Source organism: Belonocnema kinseyi, chromosome 10 (genome assembly GCF_010883055.1).
Source record: "Belonocnema kinseyi isolate 2016_QV_RU_SX_M_011 chromosome 10, B_treatae_v1, whole genome shotgun sequence".
In the NCBI taxonomy this organism is placed as follows: domain Eukaryota; kingdom Metazoa; phylum Arthropoda; class Insecta; order Hymenoptera; family Cynipidae; genus Belonocnema; species Belonocnema kinseyi.
This window is the reverse complement of record NC_046666.1, coordinates 56245758-56264436: the sequence shown is the minus strand read 5'-3', so window position 1 is coordinate 56264436 and position 18679 is coordinate 56245758. Positions and strand designations below refer to the sequence as shown.

At 31.2% G+C, this 18679-nt stretch overlaps 1 protein-coding gene across 1 annotated transcript in view; it reads right to left on the bottom strand.

The window, feature by feature from the left end:
• LOC117181125 (chitinase-like protein C25A8.4) overlaps positions 1 to 17973 on the bottom strand; it is a 27182-nt gene extending 9209 nt beyond the window's left edge. Inside the window, exons 1-7 of the mRNA XM_033373693.1 lie at positions 17903 to 17973; positions 17338 to 17473; positions 12665 to 12761; positions 12201 to 12456; positions 11285 to 11681; positions 10617 to 10885; positions 10405 to 10541 (exon numbers count right to left, since the gene is read on the bottom strand). Of these exons, the coding sequence (XP_033229584.1) occupies positions 10405 to 10541; positions 10617 to 10885; positions 11285 to 11681; positions 12201 to 12456; positions 12665 to 12761; positions 17338 to 17473; positions 17903 to 17973 (1363 nt within the window). The remainder of the gene's footprint in view (positions 1 to 10404; positions 10542 to 10616; positions 10886 to 11284; positions 11682 to 12200; positions 12457 to 12664; positions 12762 to 17337; positions 17474 to 17902) is intronic.
• Positions 17974 to 18679: the final 706 nt, after the last annotated feature.

Genomic DNA, 18679 nt, shown 5'->3' with positions numbered 1-18679 from the left:
ATTAAATCAACTTATTTACGGATTGTTATTTGCATTATACTTGTTTGACGATGATAGCGAAAGTATTTTTTTTTACGTATTTCTAACGCCTTAGGAGATCCTTCTAGAATATTACAATTTTATTTTTTTAAAGAAAATTTTTGAGGGTTATACTTGTTCAGACTCGCCGATTCTGAATTTTTAAATTAAAAATAACTAGTTTAATAATTACAAATGTTTCATTCATCAATTTTAATCTCATTTGTAGACAAAAAAGGTTCTATAATCTCAGCCAAGACAAGGCTCGTCTTAAGTCAAGTAAACGTCGTCTTAGCCAAGACATGGCTCGGCTTAAGACAAGTAAATACTGTTTTACCTGTCGTGCCCATACAAGTAAGACGAAGGCATATATCTCGACTCATTTTTGAGACGCAGCCAGACATCGATGTCTTGAAGACGAACTCAAGACATAACCAAGCGGATCTCAAGTCGAAGCATTTTTACTCGGGTATAGACCTTTTTCATAATTTAAATTGTTTCAACTGCCAACATAACTGCTAGTAATGAAACGGCGATCCAGATTCACCGGGTAGTGCACCAGGTAGTTTAGCGCGTATTCGACGAGAAATTTTCTTAAATGCAAATTCTGCCAACATCCAAACTAAATACTATTAGTGAGCCTCCAACCAGGCTGCTTGATCCGCTACACCCGGATTATCGACTTACCATTTTTGATTATTTTTGCATTTGGAACAATCTAAATTATTGAAAGTTTCTCGTAGAATACGTGCCAAACTACCTACTAATTGTTTCAGTGCACCCGAATGTTCGACTCACTATTGGTAGTCATTTTTAAAGTTGACATAATTTAAATTTTTTTGGAATTCTCGTAGGATACGTGCTAAACTACGTGGTACACTACCCAGTGCACCCAGATCGCCAAATAACCATTGGTAGTTATTTTGAGAGTTAACAAAATTACATTTATATTTAATTTCTCGTAGAATACGAAATAACCTACCAAGTGCGCGATCTGGTACACCCGGATCGTTGACTTACCATTTGTAGTTATTTTGAGAGTTGGCACGATGAAATTTTTTTAAAGTTTTCGTTAAATACATGCAAAACTACCCAGAGCGCGAGTCGGTACACCCGCATCGTCGATTAATAATTGGTAGTAAGTTCACTAATTAACACAATTTAATTTTTGTTATTCTCTCAGAATACGTCCTGAACCACCTGGTACAAGATCAGGTGCATCCGGTTCGTCGACTCACCATTGGTAGTCATTTTGAAAGCTAAACTAATAAAAATATTTTCAAGTTCTGGTAGAATACGTGCTAAACTACCTAGTGCGCTATTCGGTGCACCCGGATCGTCAAATTAACACCGGTATTTATTTTGGCTGTTAGTACAATTTAACTGTCCTAATAACTCCTGCAAATGAGGTCTTGTAAGAAATGGTGAACGATCCAGTGAGCCCAAGTTCCCGACTCAACATTTAAAGTTTGTTTTTTTTTTGGTTATTGGGCAAATTAAATTTTCATAAAGTACTCGCAGAAGATGTTTCAAGGTACCTGGTGCGCGATTAAGTGCATCTAGATCGCCAACTCACCATTGGCAGTTATTTTGAGAGTTGGCAGAATTTAAATTTGTTTAAGTTTTTTGTACAGTATGTGTTGAAATACCTGGTAAGCAATCCAGTACATTTGGATCTTCGATTACAAATTCGCAGTAATTTCGATAGTTAGAACAATTTAAACTTTTTTTCAATTATTGTAGAATAAGTCCTAAACTACCTGGTTTATGACTCGGTGCACCCGAATCGTCGACGCACTGTTGGTAGTTATTTTTAGAGTTTACAGAATTTAAACTGATAGCAGTTTCTCAAACAATACCTGCTAAACTACCTGGTGCGAGATCTGGTAAAGCTGGATCGTCGATTCACAATTGGTAGTAATTTTTTGTATTTGGAACAATTTAAATTTTGCTCTAATTCTCGTAGAATACTTCCTAAACTACCTGGTGCGTAAACCCGTGCACCCGGATCGTCGATTTACTACCGGTCTTTCTTTTGACTGTTAGCACAATTTAAATCTCAAATTTCTCGAAGAGGACGTCTTGAATGACCTGGTGAATGATCCGGTGCGCGCCGGTCGTGAAATTTAGAACTTTCCATAAGTTTATTTTATTTTCATTATTTTATTTGTTTATTTTTTAGAGTGGCTTAACCATGACTCGCAGACATTAGCCATCCTAAAGCCATAATTTATCACGAGGATATTTTGCTTCATAATTATTTTTACAGAAGTTATTACTTCTTATGTACACTATGGTAAGAAATTAATAAACAATTATTATTTCTCAAGGGACAATTCTGGAGAAATGAAAATACGAAAGATGAATGTCCTCATGCTTTCAAACTACGACCTAGTTTAATTGATACCAGTTTTATTAATTTTCGGAGATGTTAATAATATTTATATCTTATAATCATATTCTAACTTTTTTTCAAGTAAGACTTTACGTAAGAAGTAACTTTTTAAACAGAATATCAATGTTTAAATTTAAAAAGATCAGTATATAAAAAATTTAAACTTTCAGATTTTTTAGTCAAAGAAACTATTTAGCACTACGAAAAGCTGCAAAAGGAATTGTTCTGAAAGAATACAGATGCGTGGATGTTTCAATAATATACTTACTTTGATAAATAATTCAAGATCAGATATATTTAACCAGCATATTATTATTATATTTAAAAATCCAAAATTTCATTGTTGTACTGAGACTAATAATACGTACCATAAATATTTTGATCTGTGCTTAAAGATATTTACTTCTTGAAGAATCAAAACGCAATACAATACTCTAGTTTCACCAAACAGCCCATTTATAGTTTCGTTTTTATTACAAAAACACTTTATGTACCGTGGCATCGTTTCAGGTGAGTTTTTATATCTAAGGTAAATATTGTAACCGTGAGGAAATAACGCCACACAGTGAGTTAATCATTCTGTTAAAATCATTTATCATTTGCGACATCACAGTGTTAGGCTTTTTCGCCGTTTAAATATAATTTAAAAAAAGGAAATTTGAATAAGATAAAACATTAGTATAACGTATATAATTCTATGGAAGCAATAAAAAGGTCATATTGTGAAATTCTGTACGTGGTACGGCCTCTTTCCACTTTAAAAACATTGCGAAGTCATAGTGTAAACGAACTAAAGGAAAATAAAAAATACAAAACATCGTATAATAACAATAGACCAATGGCCTAAACATTAATTATACACAATTGAGGGTCTTCATGTGCTACTTTTCAACAGACTTAGCTTTTCGATTTTCATCATTTTTTTCGGTCATACATTTTTCTGTTATTCCATTTAAAAATGAAATTATTCAGCAAATTTTGGAGGTCTGCCAGGATTCAAGTTAGCTGTCTTTCTCGCACCTTACTAAGCGTGAGCGAAAATGAAAGCTATTTTTATATCGAAGCCAAGGTAAAACTTTTATTTGAGTTTCATTTTAATAACGAAATCTTACATTTGTATTATAAAAATCACCAACCGCATTGAAAAAGCGGAGCGAATAACAGGGTGATTTTTAATTGATCACGGTCTACCTGTCAACTTACCCTCTCCACTCGACTTTAACTCACATCGCTGACTGAGCGCCAGTGCTGTGACGAGCCTTATCAGCGGGGGCCTCTTTGTCCTAATGAGGAATGAAAAACGAAACATAAAAATTTTCTAATTTTGAAATCAAGAATTTAAAAATATTATTTTCTGAATATCAGTTTGTTTGCGATTCCAACGATATGTCACTTGAAATCGAAGGATTAAGATTAGAATATTTTGTCGCAGACTTTAATTTATGTTTCGACACTTTCTATCCAGCATCATACAATTTTACGTAGTATAGTTAAAAATGCAAAAGTTTAGTTTCTAGAAAATTGATCTGTTGACAATTAAGCTGTTGAATTTTATTTAAAAAAGGGACTACAAATTCCACTGTTGAGATATATAGAAAATTTGTCTATTGTTAATTCAACTGTTGAATGTTGTTGCAAACTTAACTCTGAGAAATTTCAAAGTGAAATTTTTAACCAAAAAGATTAATTTCCTATAAATAAGACGAATTTACAGCGACAAATAGGTCGATTGAAAACTGAAAAAATACATCTTTGAATCAAAAATGAAACAGTTGAATTTCCAGTTTAAAGAAATAAATTTTCAACAACAAAAAAAAACGAATTTTCAACAGAAAATATAAATTTTTACCAAATTACATTGAAGGTTCTTATACTTGAAAAGATAAATTTTCAACTTGAAATAAAATAGTTGAGTTTCATATTAAAAAATTAATCTTCAACAAAATAATACATTTTTTAACCAAAGAGCTAAATATTAAACTTAAAAAAATAATGTTTGAAAAAGTCGTCAAGCTATTGACTTGTAAAATTAAATTATTTTCAGCTGCCAATTTTTTGAATGTATATAATCTTTAGTACTACTTAATAATTGTTTAATTGAATATTACAGTCTGCAATTAATTATTTAACTAAGGATTGTTCTTAATGATTTTTCAATCATAAAATGTTATAATAAATAATATTGGTTTCTTTATTATCTGAGGTTAATCACAAATCAGGTGATACGTAAAGAGGGGCGGTGTATTTCAAAATACCATTCTCCATTTTAAATGCGATGAAAAAAGCATCACGCAGAGGGGGTTTTAATGTTTAGAAAAATGTTTTATATATTTTGTTGTATTTTATTATTATTATTATATTATTTGTTGTATTTATCTTTTATTTTTTATTTTTTGCCCCTGTACATTTTTTAGAATAATATTAATAATTATAATATGAATAATTATATCTAATCATTTTAATCCATATTATTGAAATTTATTATTTTAGTTATGTTTTGAAAGATTAGGAGTTTATATAAAAATAATTAAAGGATGATCTTTGGATTAAATTTATTTTATACTAAAAAATATTCAATATATTTTTAATTCAATAGCTTTATTAAAAATTAATTTTTTTCGTTGGCGATTTATTATTTTAGTTGAAAATTCATCTCTGGTTGAAAAATCATTTGCTTAATTTAAATTAAATTTTACTAACTAAAAATCATTTTCTATTTTATTGAAACCTTATCATTTTAGTTTTGTACTTAGGTTTTGATTGAATAATAAATTATTTTGTTTGAAATAAAGTTTTTAATCTGCAGAATTCAACTATTTCATTTTTTGTTAAAAATTTATCTTTTCAAGTGTAACATTCTTGTTGGTAGCTGGTTAAAAATTCATGGAATCTGTTGAAAATTCGTTTCTTTTTGTGTTGAAAATTTTTTTCAATTTTTTTAACCTTGAAATTCAACAATTCCAATTTCTATTTGAAAGGCGTATTCTCGTTAGTTGTCAATTGAACTATTTGTCGTTGGAAATTCGCTCTTTTTGTATGAAATTGGTTAAAAAGTCTACATTTAACTTTTCTAAAGACAAATATAATATTTTTGAATTGCTGTAAGAATCTACATATTAAAACTGATGTCATTAAAAAACATCATGTATAAAAGATGTTGAAATACACAAAAAAAACATTAATTTTACCCATATTTTTTGCAATCGAATTTTTTCTGGCAATCGCTTCTTGCCAATTTCTGAAAAATTATTGAATTTTAATAAATAACGGCTTATTTTTTCCGGGAAAACATTCTCTGCAATTCTACTGTTTCCCATTTAAAACAACTAAATAATCTTAAAATAATACCATTTGTTTAAAAAAAAAATTTCCAAATATATTTCTAATAATTACAGCTATAAAAAGATTTACTTTCGAAATTGGACAGATGAAGTTGTACAGAATGTTTTTTCTGCAAAAAATTAGCTGTCATTTATTAAAATGCAATAATATTTAGAAATTGATATGACGCGACAGTAAAAAGATTTAATTGCAAAAAACATAGTTTAACTTAATGTCTTTTTTTTGTCAACTCTTTCGGCTTTTTTTTTGGTTTCAGATTCAAAAGTTAGCCAATTATGGATAAGTATCTATCCGTGTACAATTTTTAAGTACTCAAATATAATTTTTCTGAAAAGGTACTAGGAAATTACTAAATTGGTAATTCTAGATTAGATTAGAAATAATTTAAGTAAACACAGTTACAATTGATGAAAAAGGTAAGTAAAAATAAATGAGCAATTATTATTTTTGTGGGAAACTCATCAGGTTTAGTTCAGTATTCAAATATTTTGTTCCGAACTTAACAACATGGTTGCAACTTAAAATAATTTGTTAAAACTAATATTATTTGTTTAAAATTGAACTTTTTAACAAATTTGTCCAATTTTTTGAAGAAAATATATTTTTTAACTGAATATCGAGGGATCAACTGTTTTCATTTTTCCGGAATACGAAATTAAAAGAGGAAAATAACAACTTTGCACGTAGCAACTATTTTACTTGCTAACCATGCACATTTTTAAAATAAGTGTTATTTCTAAGTCTTAAAAATATCCCTTTAGAAATATTGTTTTTAGCATTGTTTTTTTTTTTTGGACAACTTCCTTAAGTTCTGCACTTAGTGATTGAACAATCATTTTCAAATTAAAAGAAAAATATTTTTAGAAAATATAATTTTTACATTTTCGTCTAAGACAATGATAGGTAAAAAAATTTTTTAAACAGTATAGACATATAGAAATGTTTTATAAAAAATGCGGCATGCTCTTTTGTGATAAATTGCACGATTTACACAAAAAATAAAAAACTATGGAAAAAAAACCACTTGGACCTCAAAAAATAAAGCGGACAGGACACTCTCCTTGTATAGGCAGAAATTGTAAACTAATATCATAGAAAATCAGGAAGTGGTGGCTTTCCAGAATATCTGTTTAATTTTTGAAATTAAATTTTGAAAAGGAAAAAGAAAATTTCCAGGGAAACTCCACCTATTTGTACCATTCAATAATTTGAAAAAGTTTCTGATAATATGGTAAAAGCAGTCCATCAGTTTTATATGGGTTGAACTATTTTTAGGGCTCTTCATTTTTCTTACATAATTCGTAATTTGACCTCGGAAACGATGCAGAGTACCACAGAAGAGAAAGAGGTTGTTTTTTTAGAACATCTCTAGATTTGTAAACATTTAAGTCGACAATATTTTGTATCTTTCGTCGCACCGTTTGAGTCACGGCAACGCTGACAGGGCAATACCTGTATGGTATAATAATAAAAATAAACCCCTTCATTAGAAAAAAAATCTATCACATAAATCACTTACTAAAAAGACGAAATTACAACTTATAACAAAAAGCTTATAGTAATTCAAGATGTGAATATTTCGCAAATTCCATCATAATTGTAATGACATTCATTTTCTCCTTTTTTAGAATATTGCTTCATAAAAAAACATTCTAATAAAAAAATATTAGATATTCTCTAAAATATACATATTTATTAAATATGAGCAATACCAGACGAGATTTTTTATCTCAAGTAATGCGAAGGCCAAAAAATAAAAATTAAGTTTAACACACAATCAGCAAGGGGCCGTACATGAATTACGCAACTAATTATAGACCTTCTCCAAGACGCCCCTCAACGCTCTAACGAACCGTAAGACAATATCCGCTCCCCTCCCCAAATCCTTCTATTACTGTACGGGATTTATGGTTTTAAGAAATAATACGATATGAGACTTGAAATTAATGAAATTTTTTTTGTATTTAAAATAATACATGATTTGCGGGGAAAAAAACTATTTTAAAAATTCTCCTTTTTTTCTTGACCTTTTTTTGAACAGAATGCTAGAATTTTCGACAAAGTAACTAAATTTTGAACAAAAAAGTGTATTATATATTTAAACTAAAAAGGGTCAAATTTCATTTTATAAAATGATTTTAAAACCAAGAAGACGAATTTTCAATAAATTAAGATTTTTTTTATCTGTCTACTCAGATGTATACATTTTGAGTAAAAAACTCAATTTTTAATAAAACAGTTAATTTCTCAACGAGACAGATAAGCCATGATTCAACAGAAACAAATTTTTTAAAAATCAGTTCAACTCTTTGAAACGATTTCTCAAAAAAATCTTTGAGGAAAGGAGATTCATCTTTGATCAAATAATTCCACTTTTATCCGAAAACATGAAATTTCAACTCAAACTGATAAATTTTCAAGTGAAAAAGTCAAACTTTAAACAAAAAATGTAATTTCCATAGAAAAAAAAGATTTTATTTTGACCAAAAAGGATGACAGTTCATTACAATTTTTAACCAAAACCTTGGATTTTTATCCAAGAACGACGCATTTCTACCAAAATGGATAAATATCTAATCAAAAAAGACAAATTTTCAGAAAAATAGTTGAATTATCATCTAAAAAAGATTTTAGTTAATTCATTTTCAACCGAAAAAAATGTGCAATCAAATTGTTCAAGCAGTTAATCAAATAAATTGACTTTTATTTAAAATCATGCATGTTTAATCAAAATAATGTTAAACATACAGTTGAACTTTAAGCCCAGAAGATGAATTTTCTTGAAAAAAAACAATACAAATTTTCAACAACATAAATGCCCAGTGGGCACAAAATTTGGTGTCGTCTTTACGAAATCGTTACGACATCTTTACGAAAACTTTACGATATTCTATGTCCAGGTCGTTTCGGCGTCTTTGCGATATCGCAAAGACATCATCAGATCATACGACTTATTTACGATATGGTAAAGGCGTCCTAACGACATAAAGATAGGATGTCGTAAAGTTGTCGCAAAGATGTCGTAACGATGTCATAAAGACGTCGCCAAACTTTGTGCTAACTGGGTGATTTTCAAGTAAGAAAGATCAATTTTAAACAATAAGTAGAATGAAATTTTATTTTAGTCCTATACAAAAATAATTTTCCTAAATTCTTTTGTTCATAAAAGGTACAATATTCTATGATTACTTAATACTAATATTAATTCAGAATAAATGACAGAGCTACTTATTACAGTAACTCTAGTAAGAAGCATTAGAATGATCATTACGAAAAAAACCGCTTATTCCGTGGTAAAATTGCTACATTTGATTATTTATTTAAAATACTGTTAATGGCAATAACACTTGCAATATGATATCACAATTCCTCAAGAAAATATATTCACTAAGGTAGCTGCAGCATAATTAAGCAGAAAAAATGTCTTCCTAATGAAAAAAACTCGACTTTTTAATGTTTTATAACATTGTTAATAAAAATTGAAATAAACAACATTTTTATATTTTTGTAGCTGTTTATTATAACAAAGAATCAATTTAAAAGTTGTTTGATAAAGTAAAAAAAATTTAATTCAATTTGTTTATTAGAATTTCTATAAAAATGATAAGTGTTAACTAAAAAGTAATTCAATATTCCAAATACTATGCCTGCGAGATATTAGTAATTTTTTATAAAGATAAAATTCTTTGTTGGGGTTGAGTATTGTATAAAAATAATTGTTCATATTAATCGTTTATAACAATTGTTTTATATCCTAATCTCAATATTTATCGTCCTAAATTGCATTTGCAATAATAACGATAAATAGAAAATTCTCTTAAGTCCTTTTTTTGGATAAAAAGAATAAGATTCGTGAAATGGCCAATTTTGACTTCTTTTTGTTTAAATAGTAAACTCCGCAGAACAAACTTTTAAAAATCGGGCCTTAATTCGTCCTGAGTATTTGGAAAAAAACGTCAAAATTCGTCGAAAATTAGACGCTGTATTGGATTATTAACAGTAAATTCCTAATAATTCCAACTGTGCACTATGACACCTGTTAGGAATCTAATACTCTTTAGTTCTAAAAAAAATCTCTAAGACGGTTCAACACAATGAATTTTTGCCGAGTTTTCGTAAATATTGCAGCTCGCTTATTCAAGGCTAATCTGAAACTGTCCTGAAGAATTGAGCTCAAATGTTCACGAAACGTCAGCAAAAATTCGTAGTTTTGCACGCGATTAGAACCTAAAATACTTCTGTTTATAATAACAACATTGTTCGTTGACGAAATAATCTAAAGAAATTTTTTTCAATATTTCATATTTATCTGCAATTTAGAGAATCTCATATTTCCAAACCTTGGAAAATTTTCAACGAATGAGGAAAATTGTGGCATAAGTTGTAGAACACAATAAGCCAAAATCTATTTGTTGTATTCGTTTATTATTTAAGGGAAATGCTTGTAGACAATTAAAGAAACTCTAATATACAATCACTCAATCATAATATAATAACTTGCCGCACAAACAGAATCAGCTGAATACTTATTTGAAAAAAAAAGTCCAATGGACATATCATGAAGAATTCCGACAGTGTAGATTATTAGAGATTTAACCAATCTTTTATTCTTCCGGCTGGGTTTTAAACAAGAATTTAACATTTTTTACGAAGAACTTGGTTTAAAGTCTTTAGAAAGGGAAATTTCTCTCCACAATCTCCACTGAAATCATCATCACCTATTTCAAACACCATGGCACCTGCAAGATGCTTGTCCTTAACGTATTGAGCCTTCACCTTGATAGATCTAAAAAAATTGAAATGAAGTACTCTTTTAATAAATTAAATACAAATTTTAGAAAACATGGTTTTCAATACTCACTGAACATTATCATAGGCAATGATTTGATCTTTATGGTGAATATACGGAACTTTCTGTTCCGGGTCGAAGAAATATGTCCATTTCTTTATCAAGTTACATAATTGTAAATGTTTAATAAAGCCATCATATTTCCCTTTCTTAGTAAATGGTGCACCTCTACCAAATTGTTTTGGGTTAGCCAATGTATAGGATAATGTGGTATAAGCAGTTCCCAGTATTAACTTGTTTGCTGGAGCACCTTTGCTCATCCAATATTTCACAACGTAATCCTATAAAGAGAAGTTATTTGAAAATATCATGCGAATTTAAAATGCCAAACTCTTAAAAATTAAAAGTGTTGTTTAGCGTGTTTTCTTTACAATTTAATAACATTAGAATACAATTTTTTCAAACTGAGCGACATATACAATTATGGCGTTCAATAAAGTATTTTACAGGAAAAATTTATAACTGAAAAATTGGAAATTAAGCAGCAGTAAATTTATTAATTATAAAAATTATTTTCATTTGAATTTAATTGTACTACTAGATTCTTGCAATGACACAATTGCGTTCCTAGTGAAATTTCAATAGCTGCAAAAGAAAATAATTTCAATTTTGCCTTTAAAGTATCTTGTTTCTGGCCTTATTATATTTTTAATAATGTTAGCTGTCCAAAAATAACTCACAATGTTTAGCTTGCGATCCTCCGCATTTTCCTTTCGTGCCTGATACATCGGAGTAGAATGACCAACACCAGATGCCTTGGTCCAATCATCGTTTGCGTGAAAAATGAAAGTCTGTAAATTTATGAAGTTCACATATTTCGATATTCCCATAACATCGTATAGTATGTCCGAATCATATACATAAGGAGTAGCTGAGACTGACAAAATGAGTCGTTTTTTATCGAATCTTTTCTTGAGTGCCTTCAAGAATAAAACGAAATATTTCTTATCAGGGGGATTTCCGCCATGTTGAGGTAGGTCTGAATGGTCGATGTCCATACCACTAAATCCATATTTTATCACGTAGTCGTAAACATTATTGGCAAGTTTTTCACGCAAAGACTCATCAGTGAGTAATCTAAAAAGTGAAAAGGAAAGAAAAAACTTTAGTAGTGTGACATTTGCCATATAGGGCCTATTTTGTTGGTATTAGGTTACGTAGGAAGATATCAAGTAAAATAAATACATCCTAGACTTAGAACAAAATCTGATATGTAGTTGAAAATGAGGTATCGGTACACTATTCATGTCAGCATTTCAAAAATCGTCGTTCGACCAAAACGCAACCCTTATGAAATTTTATTTTATTGAGGGACTGAATTCAAATGTTTTTATGCTAAACAATGTTGCATATTAAGGTAATGGCATAGTATCTGTCGAAAAAGAAACAGAGTTTTTTGTCATAATGAGTCTGATGTTACCAGATGGAACATAGATTAAAGTATGATTTCTTATCAGAATCCCATGATTGATAGATATTACGTTATTAATATTATGTATCATGTTTATTTGTATTACATATTATTATATTTTTGTATTTTATTTCATTAAAATCTAGTATTATGTCCTATATCTTAAACTCAAATATAAAACTTACTTATTGTTAACAGTGAATATGTCCCCCATTGTACCTATGAGTTTAAGATTTTTATGCTTTTTTCGAAGGTCGTTGAAATCTTTAAGTCCTCCATATTTCTCTGCATGTGCATCGCGATTGTCAACAGAAGCATCTGCACCAAGTTTAACTAATGCGTAGTAAATATAAGTGCAGAGAGACACATCGATGTCCTTTATTTGTAACGCGTATCCCTTACCATTTGGATGGCCTGTTTGATAGAAGCAACCAACTATTTCTAAAAAATTGTGATAAAGGATTAAGCTTAGAGAAATGCCTATTCATGGTTGCATCTCGTCGTCTGGAATTTGCGGGATGAGAAGGAAAATTTTTGAAAAAATATTTGTCTAGTTATCCCGAATTTCTAAACGAGTAGGCTATTTTCATTATTATTTATGATAAAAGTTTCTTTCTTGGATAAAATCGATACATGATATACCACTTACTTCCACAATCTTTAGCAGGTGTTTCAGTATGTTCTGGCAGCTTATTGCCTAAAACGAAAGCCGCGCATATTCCAAGGAAAAGTATTAACTTGTGCATCTAAAAAAATTCAAATCGCAATATTCAGGAATCAGTAAATATCGTACATGGATACGAATTTGATTGATATATTTTGTCTCATTATTATTTTATTTCATAATTCATTCTTTTTGCAAAAGTTATTATTTCTAATGTACACTATAGTAACAAATAAATGATCAAATATTATTTTTGGAGGGAAAATTCTGGAGAAATAAAAATATGAAAAATGGATATTATTATTCGTTCAAAATATGACCTGGTCAAACTTATACCAGTTTTGTTAATTTGCAAAACTATTATTAATATTTATGTCATATACATAATAATGTTTAGATGTAAAAAGATCAGCATACGAAAAAAATTGTTCGAAATTTTAGATTTTTCAGTCAAAGGAACTATTCAGCATTACATAAAGCTTTTACCTAAAGCATTATCTACATCATTACCTACAGTATTACCTACATAATGAGAATAATTGTTGCTTAAATATATCTTACAATTTTATATTTTGTATTTATAAAGCCGAAATTTTATTGGATCATTGGGCCTAATAATACGTACCTTAAATTTTTTTAAAGTTCTTGAAGAAATGTTCTTCTTGGGATATCTCGATGCAAGACAATACTTTAGTTTCACCTCACAGCCGCTTTATATATTTGTTTGCATCTTAAAAAACAATTCATGCACGAAGGCACCATTACAGGCAATTTTTTAACACCTAAGGTAAATATTGCCACTAACTCATAACAAAGATTGATAAGCATATTTTTCAAAAAATCTAATATCTTAAGTAGGCCCAAGTGGAATAAGTATCAAGTTTTGTGTCAAAAAAAAAAATATTTTGGATTTTAAGCTTTTTTCGTTTGTATCTAAATTTCTTTAAATAAAAAAAGTTGAATAAATTACAGTATCAGCATAACATTTTCATAACTAATTGTCTAAATAAAGTAAAGGAAAATGGGAATTAAAGAAATCTTATATTAAAGTGGATCAATGGCCTCCGAAGTAACTTAGACATAATCCAGGTCTTCATGTGTCACTTTTCAACGGAGCTCGGGTTTGGATTTTCAAATTTTTTCGGTTGTACATTTGACTGATATTCCATTAAAAAATTCACTCATTTAGCAAACTGTTTAGAGCCGGTGGAATGTAGATTATTCACCGATTCGAAGCAGAAGTTCTCTTTTTATTTTCTTAAATTATGTAACCTCGGAGACTTTACTCGGAGACTTGATGAAATAATCATTATATTTTTGTAGATCCTGTATTCAGTGCTTCTTATTTTAGTGTGCATGCGTTGTAGAGCGCGGTTTTTTCAAATAGCAAAAATTTAAATTCAAATATTATTAACAAATAACTATTTCTAAATGTACAGAAATTTTACATCCATACATCACCTCACTTGCATGGAATGCAGGCTAAAATTAAAATGTGATTTTATTGAATTAAGAAATGCCTAGTCAATTATAAATTTTCCATATTCAAAAAGTTCGTTGTAATAATGTTGTGCTTCGCTCGTCGAGTGAAGAGGTAAATTGATTTAATATATTTGTATTTTCAGCAATGCATATTTTTTTTAAACATTTTAAAGATTTAACAGCATTTAAAAAAAGACTTTTTAATAATTTATTATTTCACAAGTTCACTATTTTTTAGGTAAATTTAGACAAAGCGAAAAAGTGCAAAGTGGAAACTTTACACTTTTTGGACAAATGCCATATTTACAAAAAATGTGAATGTCTGTGAACGTATATGCCATCAATTGAAATTAACCGTTAGAAAATAGTATAAAAGTGAATAAAATTATCACTAATGAAAAACAATACTAAACTTAGAATAGAATTGTGTCCAATACTTAATTCTGCACCCAGAACATCTTTGGAATGTAAATTAACGTTAAAAAATTGCACATTTTTACACATATTTAACTCTGTGTGTCAAAATACCAAAACATTTAAAAACTGTCGGCTATTTGAACGTGCATACGTCGCGTCGTCAATCGGCTTGGTTACAATTGGCGCGCTTATTTAAAATGATGAAATATGCATGTCAAGCTTTGCAATAAAACATTAATTACTATAAAAAGAGAAAACAATTATAAATAGAAAGAAATACGATAATTCTAAACATTTAATATTATTATTTCGTTTTGAAGTCTTTACATTTTTAAATATATCAAAATACACTAACTACTTGGTAGAGGAGCCGCCTAACAAAATTTTTTACTTGCTTTGACCTTTTTTTATTTCAGGTTCAGAAGTTCGTTATGATAGCTGTGCATATGCATTTCTCCTAAATTTCATCGTCCCTTAATATAATTTTTTTTTAAATTACCAGAAAGTCACTAAACTTTTAATGAAGCGTATCCAAACTTCTAGGTTATGTAGGCATTTCGGTATTCTTCATTGGCAGGGTGCTCATCTAAAATGTCGTTACTACTTTCCTTCTTCAGATGGCAGAGCTTACCAATAGCTTAGAAGTATTTGCTAGTTTTTTCAGAAATAAAAAACTTCTGCAACTATTTATGTATCAAAATCAGAGTTTTTGGGCACGAGTCATTATTTCGGCAAATTTATTCTTGAAGCTAGATGCTTCTTTCAGGATGTTCGTTTCACGGTTTAATAAAGCCTGATAGTAGGTCAAACAGGTTTTGCATTTGTTTGTTTAATAGTATGTTGCATTGCAAGGGATTAAACAGAGCGACAATAACGAGTGGGAAGTTTGATGTCTGAGCGAAGCGAGAGCTGCATTTACACAAGTGGTGATCGTTTTGTTACATTTCTAGTAATGCATATTATTTTTCATAGCAAATCTATTAAAAATTCGAGATCAGGTACCTTTAGACCAGAGTCGGCGGAACAGTTTCAGTTTGGGTGGAGAATGAATTTAATTAATGATAATATTTTGAAAAATACCCATTGAATATTCTCCACCCGCCTGAGTTTTAGGTGGGGACTACTCCATACACCCAAAACCGTTTCCGTCAGCCCTACTGTAGACCCTACCTTTTTACCTACCTACCTACCTGTGCTGCTACCCTAGAGTTGAAAAAAATGTTTCAAGCCTATGGATGCAAACACCGTGTTTCAACCCGCTCTACATGTATCGAAACTCGAGGTTTCAATAGATGCGCTATAAAAAATAATTTGCGTGAAAGATAGTTTTTGTTTCTCCTGTAATTACATCTGTAAACTAGGTAAGACAACTCAGCGGCGCCACTAAGGAAAAAAAACTCTCATATAATGCATATTGTTCTGCTATTTTTTGCTATTTTTTACTAAAAAAATGTTTTTATGCTTTATTAGTTACCGAGAAAACAGGGCAGCGCTAGCTTTCCGGTAACTCAGCGGTGTCCTCTACAAAAATCATTAAATTGAAAAAAAATGATGAAGTTAGATTTTTTGAAATTTTTTCGGTTTACAATGGGCTATGAATCGCCTTTGCAAAATCGAACATAATTTTTAAAAACTGTCCCCTGTGAGGCAAAAACGTGTGAAAATCAGTCAAATATCAAACCTCGATATTGTCACTTGTGAAGAGCCCAAAAATTAAAGACTCCATTGACACTAAAAAATGGTTAAAAACATTATTTTTGACAGAGTCATATCTACGTGGTAGAAAGGGGTTGATTATAAAAGTCAAGAGTTCGAACCCAAAAATCGGAGAGGGTATTTTCGAGGAGCCCAAAAATCAGAGCCTCTCGGACTCTTGAAGGTCGACAATTACTTCCACAAGTAGATTTGATGGATTCCGTGAAGTTGTCGGCTACCATCTGCAGGGTATCTACGCCTCTAATTGAGTTGGGCCCCCCTGAAATTCCGTTTCTTAGTTCCGTAGGAAACTGATCCCAGTCCTTTCTTATTGTATTTCTGGCCCATGAAGGGCCGACGGTTGCAGTAGGTTTCAACACGAACTCTATCTGTGAGTGATCTGCGAGAGTAGGTTCATCTGAGAATCTCCACTTCTTGACAGTTATCTCTAAAACTACTGGTACAGAGAGTAATGTTCACGAATTTCTCTTTGACCGAGTTACAAAATGTCGGGTGATTCCCCGTATTAAGAATATGTAAATCAGTGGTTATTATGTATTCCAGTAGGTCATTACCTCTTGAGCTTATGTTCGTGCTAACCCAGAAAGTATGGTGGGAGTTAGCATCGCACCCCAACAGAAGAGGAAGACCCCTTACCTTAAAGAAATCCACCAGTGTACGTACCTCCACTGATGGATTGGTATCACTATCATATGAAAAATAAGCCTATCCTATGACTAGCCTTCCCATTCCTCTAAGATCCGTGATCCGTGATCCGTTAGCGCGAAAGCCCTCATTCATGTCTGACCTAAATCTTTCTGTCCAAAAAAGGCTCCTCCTGCCTCTGGATGGCAGCAGTGGTAGTCGAAAGTTGTAGAAGGGCCGGTTGATAAGCACTGCAAGAGCCCCTATCTGCAAGTCAGGAATTCGCAGAACAAGAAGATGTTTGATTCCTCCAGCTGTATCCTCTTTCTGAGGCCTATGGTGCCTATGGTTGAATCCCTTCAGTCGACGGAGACTTCAGCAGACTGCTCCTCCAGTTTACCTGAGAACTACGGTGTAACCTTGACCATCTTCTGGGGCAACTCAACATAAACCACTTTGAGAGATGCGTCTTCCCAAGGCCTTGTCTCCACCACAGCCTTGTATAGCCAAGCTTTCGCTGCTGTGTCAGCTGCTACCAATAAAAAGACCCATCTCCTGCCGAATAAGGTCTTGATTTCAAGTTATTGATCTTAGGAAACCTATTCGAGCATCCTCTAGGTAGTCTCCCTAAAAAGAGCAAACTGCTTTGTACTGTACAGAGAGTCTGGGTAGCTCGTATCCGTCACCACCATCGTCAGGAGGTCAGTTTTCTAAGCTGCTTTCAGTCCAGTCCCCGACGACTCCCCATTCGTCGGCTTCTGTGTCGCCTTGTGCCTCTTCACAGGCTTGCCCTCCCCCCCAATTTTGGTTCCCCCTGAGTCCTTTCCTCGCTTCTGAGCCTCAGTGCTGGTTATCGGCGTTATGTTCGCTGATGTTTTAAGTACCACAGCTGCTCCACTAGCCCGCTGCGCTTGCCTCTTTAGTCTCCTTTCCAGGGAAACATTGACGCGATACTTCTTATTGAAGGACTAATTAGTTGCTCACGTTTCCATAGTCTTATACAGAGGAACCACCAATCTCCCAGCTTCCTGAAGAGCTGGGTGCACAGCCGCCATGTGAATTTGGCTTGCGGAAGAGACAGATGGGAGGAAAATGTCATGCTGGTCCCGTCAGGACCCAACTTTTTCCCTCCCCCAAATTTTTTTTTTAATTTAAGTATTTTGTTTGAAAATTAGTTATTTTTTGCTTAAATTTGAATTCTTTCTATTTAAGTTAAAATTATTCTTCGTCAAAATATCAACTTTAACATTGATCGAAAAGTGTGGAAGTTTTTCTAACTACAAGACCAGTCAATATGCTTTCAATATGAAATTTTGCAGACTTTAAAACATTCAATAGTTACATTGTTCTTACATTGGTAATGCTGGAATCGAATTAGGGAGAGTAGGTCAAAATGTTTTAAACAGAATATAAATATCTGGCACAATTACATCAGAAATAGAGAAAATATGCTTAATTACATTTAATGAGGTTGTATAATGAATTTTGTTATTCTTTTACTTTCTCTATTTCTGAAATAATTGTGACAGATATTAATATTGCGTTTACAACATATTGGCCGACTGACCCTCATTCGATTCCCAGGTATTGAAGAGAGTGTAAATGTTAATTATCTGTGGTTATTTTTGTGGCCAGTAATTCTTGCGTCTAAATCCGAGTAAAGATTGCAATTAATTTTTTCTGTGTTAATAAGTCATTATCACGTTTATACAGATGAGCTTAATCTTAAAATATAATTAAAGACAAAAAAATTGTACCATA